General features: G+C 53.4%; 1 protein-coding gene across 1 annotated transcript in view; it reads right to left on the reverse strand.

Moving 5' to 3' along the window:
- The window catches only part of ACAA2 (acetyl-CoA acyltransferase 2), a 42,638-nt gene extending 27,155 nt beyond the window's left edge, over positions 1–15,483 (reverse strand). Inside the window, exons 1-6 of the mRNA XM_063959222.1 lie at positions 15,336–15,483; positions 2,210–2,376; positions 1,558–1,686; positions 1,313–1,429; positions 938–1,085; positions 434–609 (exon numbers count right to left, since the gene is read on the reverse strand). Coding sequence (XP_063815292.1) covers positions 434–609; positions 938–1,085; positions 1,313–1,429; positions 1,558–1,686; positions 2,210–2,376; positions 15,336–15,351 — 753 coding nt within the window. The 5' untranslated portion in view covers positions 15,352–15,483. The remainder of the gene's footprint in view (positions 1–433; positions 610–937; positions 1,086–1,312; positions 1,430–1,557; positions 1,687–2,209; positions 2,377–15,335) is intronic.
- Positions 15,484–16,559: the final 1,076 nt, after the last annotated feature.

Raw genomic sequence — 16,559 nt, forward strand, 5'->3', positions numbered from 1 at the left:
CAAGCCACTCCCACGTTTTTACCTGGCACGCCTGCGTTTTTTAGCACACTCCCTGAAAACGGCCAGTTTCCGCCCAGAAACACCCACTTCCTGTCAATCACACTACGATCACTCGAGCGATGAAAAAACGTCACTCGACCTTGTGTAAATCTACAAAGTTTTGTGTGAAAGTACTTAGCACATGCGCGCTGCGTACCATGCGCATTTTTGCAATTTTTTTACTTAATCGCTGCACTGCGAAAATAGTCAGCAAGCGATCAACTCGGAATGACCCCCCATGTGCACTGAATAACCCCCAGTGTGCGGTGAATAAGGACATATACAGAGTATATGGAAAGAAGGTGGTTGATATGTTGCCAACATGGAAGTCTGAGAAAAAGCCTCACCGATAGGCAATGAGGGGATAGAAGTAATACATCACAGCGCCTCTCACCGATGCATTTCCGGCAGTCACTACGCCATCCTTCTTGAACACAGAGGGGAGTTTCGCCATCTGCTCCAAGGTGGTCTGTGGCCTGGGGTGCTCGTCCTGTTCCATTTTAATGGGCCCTTTCTTCGACTTCAATTCAATAGGGGCCATCTCAGCTGCGAAGTGTCCTGCGTCCTGAGCTGAAGACGGGATGAGATTCAGATCACATATAACGTAACTAGTTCTAGAACATCCCCATACACATGTATAACCGGCAATCTGTGAAGGATTAATTTACAAATTATTTAGGTAAATGAAAACAAATTCTATGAATGGTTCTGTTACAAAGCGCCTACTCTTTAGTATACCAAGTCAGGAACGCAGCATTATGACTGTAATCTAGTGACGCAGCAATCAATAGGCTTTTTATGGACAAACGACATCACAAAGCTGAACACGTGTGGTCGCTGTGCGGAAAAGCGGGCATTTTAACAAGGATCCTTCAAAATCCCCTCATCAGCAACTCACCGGCTTTCCACCGCTGCTGGGTCTGGAAGGAATAGTTGTCACAATCTTGCCTGGCGATGCCGTACTTTTCGGCGAGGTTCTCGGCGGTGATGGCCATTGGCATCTTAATGTGAGAGTCGGTGAGACCAGCCCACAGCGTGTCTTCCATCTGGGGGAGTGGAGAGCGGGAGACTCAGCTACGCAACAAGCAGCTGGGGCGGCCGTACGGTGACGGCATTTACAGGACGCAGGCACCACAAATAATACACACACCAGGGAAAAAAAGGCTCCACGGTTGACCCGAATAAGGTCATCAGAGAACAATTCACCGCAGTAACGCCGGCATCACATGACCAGCTCAACATCACATTTGCAGGAAACGGACATTTATCGCACCTTGATGTCTGATCCCAGCTTGGTACCGAAGCGGATATTCCTGACGGCGTACGGAGCCTGGCTCATGCTCTCAGCCCCGCCGCACAGCACAATCTCCGACTCCCGAAGGGCGATTTCCTAGGGTAAGAAAGGTGAAATCACTATTTATCGGCCTGAAAGGACAATAATCTGCGTGAGGCTGTACACACAGCTGGGGTGTTATAACAGATGTATAGCAGTGATAACAAAAAGGCCAAGACCCGTACCTGACACCCATTGACGATGGACTGGAAGCCGGAGCCGCAGAGCCGGTTGACCGTTAGAGCGGGAACGGGTATGGGTATCCCTGCTCGGAGACCGGCATGTCTGGCCAGGTATATCGCATCGGTGGCGGTCTGCAACGTCAAACAACATTATTTGTATTAAATCAGGACTTCCTGTAATGACGACATGCAATATAAGCGAAAGCGTAGTAAGATTTTCAGCAGGGTGTAATGGAGTCCGAGATCACCGCAGCTGCGCAATGCCGCCAGTCCCGGAACTTTTTTTAAAAGATCACTTACAAGGCAGGACTCGCACCATTTGGAAGACAGATTATCACCCACTCGGCGCTTAAAAGCGCTTGCGACCCTACGGGGTAGTGAACACCATTGATTGAGCAAGATCCCACCACTGTAAAGTGCGTCAGGAGTCGCGCTAATACGGCTGGGCGAATCCAATTGCCCACAACTGAATTCCCCCGTTGGATAACAAAGATGGCCCAGAGATACTTGGCGGTGTTGTCCAGAAGACGGACTTGGCGGAGGAAAGTAATGCAGTATCATCAGCATAGAGAGACTTTATATGAAGGACTAAACCGCTAACGGAGGAAAGACGCAACCCAAGAGGCGCCGGGTGATCCATTATTTGGTATCATACCTGGGCAACGTTGCCAAACACCACACTGTCCACGGCATCAGGAGACACGTTTCCAGAGGCCAGGGCGGCTTTTATTGCAATCTCAGCCAGGTCCGTGGCAGTGTGGTCCTTCAGCACCCCCCCATAGGTGCCAAATGGGGTTCTTTTGGCAGCAACGACAAAAACGCCTGTAAAAGAGAAGTTTCACATAAGAGACTATGTATTACCGCTGCGCACATGGCGGAGTACAGGATCCAACAAGAAGGCTTCAGACCATAAAAGTACGTCGTTTTTTTATCTACGGAATAAAGTTCAGGGATTTACAGAGTATCTAGGCTGCTGCTGAAAGATCCCTTTAAACCCCGTAACCCCCGTAAATCTCATTGAAAACGACAAACTGCAAATTCATTTTTTTTTTTTTACTATTACCAAAGCTTTATTCCCCAAACAGACCAGTCAGTCAGCAAAGGAAACCACTGTCCGAGAATCTGATTGGTTACGGTGGGCAACTTAACCTGACCTTTATAGAAGGTTGGCTACATCCCCCCTCAGTCACACAGTGTAAGCGGGCAGATACATGGGCCTAATTCAGACCTGATAGTCGTTGTGCGAAATCGCACAGCGGACGATAATCAAATGACTGGCCATGCACCGGAAATGCGCAGGCGCGATCCCAAACAGCGTCAGAATTGAAACACACGACGTATGCAAGGTGACTGACAGGAAGCGGACATTTGTGGTTGGTAATCGCCCGTTTTCTGGGAGTGTCAGGAAAAACGCAGGCGTTCCCACGCGTTTTCAGGGCGGGTGTGTGGCGTCAGCTCCGGCCCCGATCAGCCCGATTCTTTCGCACTGCATGAGTAAGTCCTGGGCTGCGCAGAGACTGGAAAAATCATTCAATGGCGAGGTGCGAATGGATTTGCAGCTGTCCGCTGCCTGGCGAAGTTTTCGCACGGCGTACGCATGCATTCGCACACCTGCAGGGGGCGGGTTTTCACTCTCTATGGGCGGCGAATATCTGATTGCAGACTGCTGCAAATTTGCAGCACAGTGATCAGGTCTGAATTAGGCCTAATGGGGGTCATTCCGACCCGTTCGCACACAGAGGTTTTTTCGCTGTGGTGAGGAATGCGCGGCGGGCGCAGTGCGCGTGTGCGACGTTGCTCGGCGACAGGGGTCGTCGGGTTACGTCGCGGCTGCTGACGGGAGAAGATTAGGCGGATCCGGACCGTTGGAGAGCGTTTTCGGGGAGAGGCGAGTAAAACGCAGGCGTTTCCAGGACAACGGAGGGCCGAGGTGTGACGTCAAAGCCGGGTCCATCATCGTTGGATCCATCGCACAGGGCAAGTATGTCCAGCCCTAGTCTACTTCTGCTTGAAATGTTTTAGCTTAGCAGGGCTCCACAAGGGATCGCAGCCCTGCTAGGCTATTGACCAGTGGGGGGCAGCGTTTGCTATAGCTGGGAGGCAGCATGTATACATCACCAGTGTAATCAGTACTAGCTGTATGTACAAGGGTCACGCGGCAGAGGAATAACGGTTACAAAGGTGACTAGTCCTTTCTGCAGCTATAACTGGGATATTTTATCACACAAGTCTCCCCACGGGACTTGCACCAATCTGTACAGTAAGACATTTTGGCGCTCTAGCAGTCATCTGATGCAGACCGTAGGACAGGAGCTGATTGGCTGGAGCAGCACTTACTATACGCAACGAGTTTAAAATAGCTAAAACACAACAACATGTAGAAGCGCAGCGTTCCCGCCGGGTGTCTGCTCAACGTGATATTGCCCTGCTTACCCTGCCAGCACCTGCGCTCAGTACACAGTGCCACCATGACCACACCTGCATGAAGAGGGGGTGTATTTGGGGGTGAAGAGAGAGTAACTAAAATGTGTGGCCAATTCCAGAGGGTTTCTAGAACCAAGATCTACGCACCTACCTTTAGCGTCGTCTTCCTTTAGCGTGGTGCTAAAGGAAGACGACGGATTTAAATTACGCTCTTGTTGAATATGATCTGAATGAAGCAATGTAAAAAAAAACTATGTTATCTCAAGTGAGAGCGTGCTAGAAACACAGATGTAAAAAGTTAAATATCAGACACCTCCGTTGTGGCCCCCAGGAGCCGGGACCAAGGCCTGGCACCCCGCTGCCCTCCCAGGAGCCAGAACCAAGGCTAGGCACCCCGCTGCCCTCCCAGGAGCCGGAACCAAGGGCAGGCACCCCGCTGCCCGCCCAGGAGCCGGGACCAAGATGACAGTACGCTAATAACCGTTTTACTACTAATGTGGCAATTCACCTTTCTCCACAAAGTGACAGGACTCTAGAGGTCCCACGTTCTGGACACCACAGTCCCAAAATAACTGAACCTGTCAGCACCAACTTTAATATCATATTTATATGGCATCAAAAGGATTCCGCAGTCTCCTATTGCCCGGTGCTTGGCACCCTGGCAAGGTTTATTAAAAAACCCATGTTCTCAAAATCAGGCGCTTATCATTTCTATTCTGGACACGGACATAAGATTTTGGGCCCTATCACAGGATCACTTCACAATGGTAAAAATAAGATTTTACTTACCGATAAATCTATTTCTCGTAGTCCGTAGTGGATGCTGGGACTCCGTCAGGACCATGGGGATTAGCGGCTCCGCAGGAGACAGGGCACAAAAATAAAGCTTTAGGATCAGGTGGTGTGCACTGGCTCCTCCCCCTATGACCCTCCTCCAAGCCTCAGTTTGGATACTGTGCCCGGACGAGCGTACACAATAAGGAAGGATTTTGAATCCCGGGTAAGACTCATACCAGCCACACCAATCACACCGTACAACTTGTGATCTGAACCCAGTTAACAGTATGATAACGTAGGAGCCTCTGAAAAGATGGCTCACAACAATAAACAACCCGATTTTTTTGTAACAATAACTATGTACAAGTATTGCAGACAATCCGCACTTGGGATGGGCGCCCAGCATCCACTACGGACTACGAGAAATAGATTTATCGGTAAGTAAAATCTTATTTTCTCTGACGTCCTAGTGGATGCTGGGACTCCGTCAGGACCATGGGGATTATACCAAAGCTCCCAAACGGGCGGGAGAGTGCGGATGACTCTGCAGCACCGAATGAGAGAACTCCAGGTCCTCTTTAGCCAGGGTATCAAATTTGTAGAATTTTACAAACGTGTTCTCCCCCGACCACGTAGCTGCTCGGCAGAGTTGTAATGCCGAGACCCCTCAGGCAGCCGCCCAGGATGAGCCCACCTTCCTTGTGGAATGGGCCTTGACAGATTTAGGCTGTGGCAGGCCTGCCACAGAATGTGCAAGTTGAATTGTGCTACAAATCCAACGAGCAATCGTCTGCTTAGAAGCAGGAGCACCCAGCTTGTTGGGTGCACAGTATAAACAGCGAGTCAGATTTTCTGACTCCAGCCGTCCTTGAAATATATATTTTCAATGCCCTGACAACGTCCAGCAACTTGGAATCCTCCAAATCGCTAGTAGCCGCAGGCACCACAATAGGCTGGTTCAGGTGAAACGCTGACACCACCTTAGGCAAAAACTGAGGACGCGTCCGCAGTTCTGCCCTGTCCGAATGGAAAATCAGATATGGGCTTTTATACGATAAAGCCGCCAATTCTGATACTCTCCTGGCTGAAGCCAGGGCCAGTAGCATGGTTACTTTCCATGTAAGATATTTCAAATCCACCGATTTGAGTGGCTCAAACCAATGGGATTTGAGAAAATCCAAAACTACATTAAGGTCCCACGGCGCCACTGGGGGCACAACCGGGGGCTGTATATGTAGTACTCCTTTTACAAAAGTCTGGACTTCAGGAACTGAAGCCAATTCTTTCTGGAAGAAAATCGACAGGGCCGAAATTTGAACCTTAATGGACCCCAATTTGAGGCCCATAGACAATCCTGTTTGCAGGAAATGTAGGAATCGACCCAGTTGAAATTCCTCCGTGGGGGCCTTCCTGGCCTCACACCACGCAACATATTTTCTCCAAATGCGGTGATAATGTTGTGCAGTCACCTCCTTCCTGGCTTTTACCAGTGTAGGAATGACCTCTTCCGGAATGCCTTTTTCCCTTAGAATTCGGCGTTCAACCGCCATGCCGTCAAACGCAGCCGCGGTAAGTCTTGGAATAGACACGGTCCCTGCTGAAGCAGGTCCCGTCTTAGAGGTAGAAGCCACGGATCTTCCGTGAGCATCTCCTGAAGTTCCGGGTACCAAGTTCTTCTTGGCCAATTCGGAGCCACGAGTATCGTTCTTACTCCCCTTTGCCGTATAATTCTCAGTACTTTTGGTATGAGAGGCAGAGGAGGAAACACATACACTGACTGGAACACCCACGGTGTTACCAGAGCGTCCACAGCTATTGCCTGAGGGTCTCTTGACCTGGCGCAATACCTGTCCAGTTTTTTGTTGAGGCGAGACGCCATCATATCCACCTTTGGTTTTTCCCAACGGTTTACAATCATGTGGAAGACTTCTGGATGAAGTCCCCACTCTCCCGGGTGTAGATCGTGTCTGCTGAGGAAGTCTGCTTCCCAGTTGTCCACTCCCGGAATGAACACTGCTGACAGTGCTATCACATGATCTTCCGCCCAGCGAAGAATCCTTGCAGCTTCTGCCATTGCTCTCCTGCTTCTTGTGCCGCCCTGTCTGTTTACGTGGGCGACTGCCGTGATGTTGTCCGACTGGATCAACACCGGCTGACCCTGAAGCAGGGGTTTTGCCAGGCTTAGAGCATTGTAAATCGCTCTTAGCTCCAGTATATTTATGTGAAGGGACATCTCCAGGCTTGACCATACTCCCTGGAAGTTTCTTCCCTGTGTGACCGCTCCCCAGCCTCTCAGACTGGCATCCGTGGTCACCAGGACCCAGTCCTGTATGCCGAATCTGCGGCCCTCTAACAGATGAGCACTCTGCAACCACCACAGAAGAGACACCCTTGTCCGTGGCGATAAGGTTATCCGCTGATGCATCTGCAGATGCGATCCGGACCATTTGTCCAGCAGATCCCACTGAAAAGTTCGTGCGTGGAATCTGCCGAATGGAATCGCTTCGTAAGAAGCCACCATCTTTCCCAGGACTCTTGTGCATTGATGCACAGACACTTTTCCTGGTATTAGGAGGTTCCTGACAAGTTCGGATAACTCCCTGGCTTTCTCCTCCGGAAGAAACACCTTTTTCTGAACCGTGTCCAGAATCATTCCCAGGAACAGCAGACGTGTCGTCGGGTTCAATTGAGATTTTGGAAAATTCAGAATCCACCCGTGCTGTTGCAGCACTACTTGGGTTAGTGCTACTACGTCCTCTAGCTGTTCTCTGGACCTTGCCCTTATCAGGAGATCGTCCAAGTAAGGGATAATTAATACGCCTTTTCTTCGCAGAAGAAACATCATTTCGGCCATTACCTTGGTAAAGACCCGAGGTGCCGTGGACAATCCAAACGGCAGCGTCTGAAACTGATAATGACAGTTTTGCACCACGAACCTGAGGTACCCTTGATGTGAAGGGCAAATTGGGACATGCAGGTAAGCATCCTTGATGTCCAGGGACACCATAAAGTCCCCTTCTTCCAGATTCGCTATCACTGCTCTGAGTGACTCCATCTTGAACTTGAATTTTTGTATGTACAGGTTCAAAGATTTCAGATTTAGAATAGGTCTTACCGAGCCGTCCGGCTTCGGTACCACAAATAGAGTGGAATAATACCCCTTTCCCTGTTGTAGGAGGGGTACCTTGACTATCACCTGCTCAGAATACAGCTTGTGAATGGCTTCCAATACCGTCGCCCTGTCTGAGGGAGACGTTGGCAGAGCAGACTTTAGGAACCGGCGAGGGGGAGACTTCTCGAATTCCAACCTGTAACCCTGAGATACTATCTGCAGGATCCAGGGGTCCACCTGTGAGTGAGCCCACTGTGCGCTGAAATTCTTGAGTCGACCCCCCACCGCCCCTGAGTCCGCTTGTAAAGCCCCAACGTCATGCTGAGGGTTTTGCAGAAGCCGGGGAGGGCTTCTGCTCCTGGGAAGAAGCTGCTTGGTGCACTCTCTTACCCTTTCCTTTGCCTCGGGGCAGATAAGACTGTCCTTTCGCCCGCTTGTTCCTATAGGAACGAAAGGACTGCGGCTGAAAAGACGGTGTCTTTTTCTGTTGGGAGGGGACCTGAGGTAAAAAGGTGGATTTCCCGGCTGTTGCCGTGGCCACCAAATCCGATAGACCGACCCCAAATAATTCCTCCCCCTTATACGGCAATACTTCCATATGCCGTTTGGAATCCGCATCACCTGACCATTGTCGCGTCCATAAACTTCTTCTGGCAGATATGGACATCGCACTTACTCTCGATGCCAGAGTGCAAATATCCCTCTGAGCATCTCGCATATAAAGAAAAGCATCCTTTAATTGCTCTAAAGTCAATAAAATACTGTCCCTATCCAGGGTATCAATATTTTCAGTCAGGGAATCTGACCAAACCACCCCAGCACTGCACATCCATGCAGAGGCGATGGCTGGTCGCAGTATAACACCAGTATGAGTGTATATACTTTTCAGGGTAGTTTCCAGCCTCCTATCCGCTGGATCCTTGAGGGCGGCCGTTTCAGGAGACGGTAACGCCACTTGTTTTGATAAGCGTGTGAGCGCCTTATCCACCCTAGGGGGTGTTTCCCAGCGCGCCCTAACCTCTGGCGGGAAAGGGTATAATGCCAATAACTTCTTTGAAATTAGCAGTTTTCTATCGGGGTTAACCCACGCTTCATCACACACTTCATTCAATTCGTCTGATTCAGGAAAAACTACAGGTAGTTTTTTCAGACCCCACATAATACCCCTTTTTGTGGTACATGCAGTATCAGAGATATGCAAAGCCTCCTTTATTGCCGTGATCATATAACGTGTGGCCCTACTGGAAAATACGTTTGTTTCTTCACCGTCGACACTAGATTCGGTGTCCGTGTCTGGGTCTGTGTCGACCGACTGAGGTAAAGGGCGTTTTATAGCCCCTGACGGTGTCTGAGACGCCTGTACAGGTACTAACTGGTTTGCCGGCCGTCTCATGTCGTCAACTGATTTTTGTAATGTGCTGACATTATCACGTAATTCCATAAACAAAGCCATCCATTCCGGTGTCGACTCCCTAGGGGGTGACATCACCATTACCGGCAATTGCTCCGCCTACACACCAACATCGTCCTCATACATGTCGACACACACGTACCGACACACAGCAGACACACAGGGAATGCTCTTATCGAAGACAGGACCCCACTAGCCCTTTGGGGAGACAGAGGGAGAGTTTGCCAGCACACACCCAAGCGCTATAAATATATAGGAACAACCCTATAGAAGTGTTGTCTCCTTTATAGCAGCTTAATATATATAAAAATCGCCAAAAAAGTGCCCCCCCCTCTCTGTTTTACCCTGTTTCTGTAGTGCAGTGCAGGGGAGAGTCCTGGGAGCCTTCCTCGCAGCGGAGCTGAGCAGGAAAATGGCGCTGTGTGCTGAGGAGATAGGCCCCGCCCCCTATTTCGGCGGGCTCTTCTCCGGTGTTTGTGAGACCTGGCAGGGGTTAAATACATCCATATAGCCCCAGGGACTATATGTGATGTATTTTTTAGCCAAAACAAGGTATTATCATTGCTGCCCAGGGCGCCCCCCCCAGCGCCCTGCACCCTCCGTGACCGCTGGTGTGAAGTGTGTGACAACAATGGCGCACAGCTGCAGTGCTGTGCGCTACCTCATGAAGACTGAAAAGTCTTCTGCCGCCGGTTTCTGGACCTCTTCACTTTTCGGCATCTGCAAGGGGGTCAGCGACGCGGCTCCGGGACCGGACTCCATGGCTGGGCCTGTGTTCGATCCCTCTGGAGCTAATGGTGTCCAGTAGCCTAAGAAGCCAATCCATCCTGCACGCAGGTGAGTTCACTTCTTCTCCCCTAAGTCCCTCGTTGCAGTGAGCCTGTTGCCAGCAGGACTCACTGTAAAATAAAAAACCTAATAACTTTTTCTAAGCAGCTCTTTAGGAGAGCCACCTAGATTTGCACCCTGCTCGGACGGGCACAAAAACCTAACTGAGGCTTGGAGGAGGGTCATAGGGGGAGGAGCCAGTGCACACCACCTGATCCTAAAGCTTTATTTTTGTGCCCTGTCTCCTGCGGAGCCGCTAATCCCCATGGTCCTGACGGAGTCCCAGCATCCACTACGGACTACGAGAAATAGATTTATCGGTAAGTAAAATCTTATTTTTACCATTGTGAAGTGATCCTGTGATAGGGCCCAAAATCTTATGTCCGTGTCCAGAATAGAAATGATAAGCGCCTGATTTTGAGAACATGGGTTTTTTAATAAACCTTGCCAGGGTGCCAAGCACCGGGCAATAGGAGACTGCGGAATCCTTTTGATGCCATATAAATATGATATTAAAGTTGGTGCTGACAGGTTCAGTTATTTTGGGACTGTGGTGTCCAGAACGTGGGACCTCTAGAGTCCTGTCACTTTGTGGAGAAAGGTGAATTGCCACATTAGTAGTAAAACGGTTATTAGCGTACTGTCATCTTGGTCCCGGCTCCTGGGCGGGCAGCGGGGTGCCTGCCCTTGGTTCCGGCTCCTGGGAGGGCAGCGGGGTGCCTAGCCTTGGTTCTGGCTCCTGGGAGGGCAGCGGGGTGCCAGGCCTTGGTCCCGGCTCCTGGGGGCCACAACGGAGGTGTCGGATATTTAACTTTTTACATCTGTGTTTCTAGCACGCTCTCACTTGAGATAACATAGTTTTTTTTTACATTGCTTCATTCAGATCATATTCAACAAGAGCGTAATTTAAATCCGTCGTCTTCCTTTAGCACCACGCTAAAGGAAGACGACGCTAAAGGTAGGTGCGTAGATCTTGGTTCTAGGACTAGGACGTCAGAGAAATACATCACTAATCCTTATAAACCATATTTATTAACGCTGTAGAATCAGGAAATGGTTCATACTGGAGCCCAGTACATCTGTACAAAGTGATAGCTAGACCTGACCCCGCACAGCGCAAGCTGGCTCAGTGATCAGTCTCACCCCGCACAGCGCAATCCGGCTCAGTGACCAGTCTCACCCCGCACAGCGCACTCCGGCTCAGTGATCAGCCTGACCCCCGCACAGCGCACTCCGGCTCAGTGATCATCAGTCTCACCCCGCACAGCGCACTCCGGCTCAGTGATCAGTCTCACCCCGCACAGCGCACTCCGGCTCAGTGATCAGTCTCACCCCGCACAGCGCACTCCGGCTCAGTGACCAGTCTGACCCCCGCACAGCGCACTCCGGCTCAGTGATCAGTCTGACCCCCGCACAGCGCACTCCGGCTCAGTGATCAGTCTCACCCCGCACAGCGCACTCCGGCTCAGTGACCAGTCTCACCCCGCACAGCGCACTCCGGCTCAGTGACCAGTCTCACCCCGCACAGCGCACTCCGGCTCAGTGATCAGTCTCACCCCGCACAGCGCACTCCGGCTCAGTGACCAGTCTGACCCCCGCACAGCGCACTCCGGCTCAGTGATCAGTCTTACCCCCGCACAGCGCACTCCGGCTCAGTGATCAGTCTCACCCCGCACAGTGCACTCCGGCTCAGTGATCAGTCTCACCCCGCACAGTGCACTCCGGCTCAGTGATCACTCTGACCCCCGCACAGTGCACTCCGGCTCAGTGATCAGTCTCACCCCGCACAGTGCACTCCGGCTCAGTGATCAGCCTGACCCCCGCACAGTGCACTCCGGCTCAGTGATCACTCTGACCCCCGCACAGTGCACTCCGGCTCAGTGATCACTCTGACCCCCGCACAGTGCACTCCGGCTCAGTGATCAGTCTCACCCCGCACAGTGCACTCCGGCTCAGTGATCAGTCTCACCCCGCACAGTGCACTCCGGCTCAGTGATCAGTCTCACCCCGCACAGTGCACTCCGGCTCAGTGATCAGCCTGACCCCCGCACAGCGCACTCCGGCTCAGTGATCAGTCTCACCCCGCACAGTGCACTCCGGCTCAGTGATCAGTCTCACCCCGCACAGCGCACTCCGGCTCAGTGATCATCAGTCTCACCCCGCACAGCGCACTCCGGCTCAGTGATCAGTCTCACCCCGCACAGCGCACTCCGGCTCAGTGATCAGTCTCACCCCGCACAGCGCACTCCGGCTCAGTGACCAGTCTGACCCCCGCACAGCGCACTCCGGCTCAGTGATCAGTCTGACCCCGCACAGTGCACTCCGGCTCAGTGATCCGTCTCACCCCGCACAGTGCACTCCGGCTCAGTGATCAGCCTGACCCCCGCACAGCGCACTCCGGCTCAGTGATCAGTCTCACCCCGCACAGGAGGCTGGCACCACACACACATCGGGAGGGAGGCTGGCACCACACACACACACCAGGAGGGAGGCTGCCACCACACAAACACACACACCAGGAGGGAGGCTGCCACCACACAAACACACACACCAGGAGGGAGGCTGGCACCACACACACACACACACACACACACCAGGAGGGAGGCTGGCACCACACACACACCAGGAGGGAGGCTGGCACCACACACACACACACACACACACACACACACACACACACACCAGGACGGAGGCTGGCACCACACACACACCAGGAGGGAGGCTGGCACCACACACACACACACCAGGAGGGAGGCTGGCACTACACACACACACACACACCAGGAGGGAGGCTGGCACCATATACACACACACCAGGACGGAGGCTGGCACCATAAACACACACCAGGAGGGAGGCTGGCACCACACATACACACCAGGAGGGAGGCTGGCACCACACACATACACCAGGCGGGAGGCTGGCACCACACACACACACACACACACACACACACCAGGAGGGAGGCTGGCACCACACACACACACACACACACACACACACACACCAGGAGGGAGGCTGGCACTACACACACACACACACCAGGAGGGAGGCTGGCACCATATACACACACACCAGGACGGAGGCTGGCACCATAAACACACACCAGGAGGGAGGCTGGCACCACACATACACACCAGGAGGGAGGCTGGCACCACACACATACACCAGGCGGGAGGCTGGCACCACACACACACACACACACACACACCAGGAGGGAGGCTGGCACCACACACACACACACCAGGAGGGAGGCTGGCACCACACACACACACCAGGAGGGAGGCTGGCACCACACACACACACACACCAGGAGGGAGGCTGGCACCACACACACACACACACACCAGGAGGGAGGCTGGCACCACACACACACACACACACACACACACCAGGAGGGAGGCTGGCACCACACACACACACCAGGAGGGAGGCTGGCACCACACACACACACACACACACACCAGGAGGGAGGCTGGCACCACACACACACACACCAGGAGGGAGGCTGGCACCACACACACACCAGGAGGGAGGCTGGCACCACACACACACACACCAGGAGGGAGGCTGGCACCACACACACACACACACACACACACACACACACACACCAGGAGGGAGGCTGGCACCACACACACACACACCAGGAGGGAGGCTGGCACCACACACACACACACACACACACACACACACACACCAGGAGGGAGGCTGGCACCACACACACACACACCAGGAGGGAGGCTGGCACCACACACACCAGGAGGGAGGCTGGCACCACACACACACACACCCCAGGAGGGAGGCTGGCACCACACACACCCCCCAGGAGGGAGGCTGGCACCACACACACACACACACCAGGAGGGAGGCTGGCACCACACACACACACACCAGGAGTAAGGCTGGCACCACACACACACACCAGGAGTAAGGCTGGCACCACACACACACACACCATAAGGGAGGCTGGCACCACACACACACCAGGAGGGAGGCTGGCACCACACACACACACACACACACACACACCAGGAGGGAGGCTGGCACCACACACACACACACACACCAGGAGGGAGGCTGGCACCACACACACACACCAGGAGGGAGGCTACCACCACACACACACACACACACCAGGAGGGAGGCTGGCACCACACACACACACCAGGAGTAAGGCTGGCACCACACACACACACCAGGAGTAAGGCTGGCAACACACACACACACACACACACACACACACACCAGGAGGGAGGCTGGCACCACACACACACACACACACACCAGGAGGGACACTGGCAGCACACATACACACACCAGGAGGGAGGCTAGCACCACACACACACACACACCAGGAGGGAGGCTGGCACTACACACACACACACACCAGGAGGGAGGCTGGCACCACACATACACACACCAGGAGGGAGGCTAGCACCACACACACACACACACCAGGAGGGACACTGGCAGCACACATACACACACCAGGAGGGAGGCTAGCACCACACACACACACACACACACACACACACACCAGGAGGGAGGCTGGCACCACACACACACACCAGGAGGGAGGCTGGCACCACACACACACCAGGAGGGACACTGGCACCACACATACACACACCAGGAGGGAGGCTAGCACCACACATACACACACCAGGAGGGAGGCTGGCACCACACATACACACACCAGGAGGGAGGCTGGCACCACACATACACACACCAGGAGGGAGGCTGGCACCACACATACACACACCAGGAGGGAGGCTGGCACCACACATACACACACCAGGAGGGAGGCTGGCACCACACATACACACACCAGGAGGGAGGCTGGCACCACACATACACACACCAGGAGGGAGGCTGGCACCACACATACACACACCAGGAGGGAGGCTTGCACCACACATACACACACCAGGAGGGAGGCTTGCACCACACATACACACACCAGGAGGGAGGCTTGCACCACACATACACACACCAGGAGGGAGGCTGGCACCACACATACACACACCAGGAGGGAGGCTTGCACCACACATACACACACCAGGAGGGAGGCTGGCACCACACACACACACCAGGAGGACGGACACACACACATACACACGCACGAGGTTGACACTATACACTGTGATACACACTTCTGCAGAGGCACAGCCACACATACACTCCTGAGTCATACAATACATGGAGTTTGCAGCGATAGAAGCAGTTACCTCGGAGCAGAGCCATGCTGGAAGTGTGTGCAGCTGTCACAGGATAAGGTCACAGTACAGGCCCGGCCTGTTCTCCTTCACAGCCTGCCTTATTATCATCACCACAACCCCAAGGTCCTCCTTCTCCCCTCCCCCTGTATTACACTGCTCTCCACCCTGCCAGCATGCCGTGCAGAGCCTCCCCTCTACACTCCGCCCAGCCAGAGGAGTGCACTGCAAGAGACTCCCGGGGCTCTCCCCTTATATTTACACTACACCCAGCCAGCCAAGGTGCACTGCACACACACAACTACCCCATTACACTACACCCAGCCAAGGTGCACTGCACACACAGCCTCCCCATTACACTACACCCAGCCAGCCATGGTGCACTTCACACACAGCCTCCCCATTACACTACACCCAGCCAGCCAAGGTGCACTGCACACATAGCCTCCCCATTACACTACACCCAGCCAGCCAAGGTGCACTGCACACACAACTACCCCATTACACTACACCCAGCCAGCCAAGGTGCACTGCACACACAGCTACCCCATTACACTACACCCAGCCAGCCAAGGTGCACTGCACACACAGCTACTACCCCATTACACTATACCCAGCCAGCCTAGGTGCACTGCACACACAGCTACCCCATTACACTACACCCAGCCAGCCAAGGTGCACTGCACACATAGCCTCCCCATTACACTACACCCAGCCAGCCAAGGTGCACTGCACACACAACTACCCCATTACACTACACCCAGCCAGCCAAGGTGCACTGCACACACAACTACCCCATTACACTACACCCAGCCAGCCTAGGTGCACTGCACACACAACTACCCCATTACACTACACCCAGCCAGCCAAGGTGCACTGCACACACAACTACCCCATTACACTACACCCAGCCAGCCAAGTGCACTGCACACACAGCCACCCCATTACATTACACCCAGCCAGCCAAGGTGCACTGCACACACAACTACCCCATTACACTACACCCAGCCAGCCAAGGTGCACTGCACACACAGCTACCCCATTACACTACACCCAGCCAGCCTAGGTGCACTGCACACACAACTACCCCATTACACTACACCCAGCCAGCCAAGGTGCACTGCACACACAGCTACCCCATTACACTACACCCAGCCAGCCTAGGTGCACTGCACACACAACTACCCCATTACACTACACCCAGCCAGCCAAGGTGCACTGCACACACAGCTACCC

The sequence above is a fragment of the Pseudophryne corroboree genome, chromosome 1 (assembly GCF_028390025.1).
Source record: "Pseudophryne corroboree isolate aPseCor3 chromosome 1, aPseCor3.hap2, whole genome shotgun sequence".
In the NCBI taxonomy this organism is placed as follows: Eukaryota; Metazoa; Chordata; class Amphibia; order Anura; family Myobatrachidae; genus Pseudophryne; species Pseudophryne corroboree.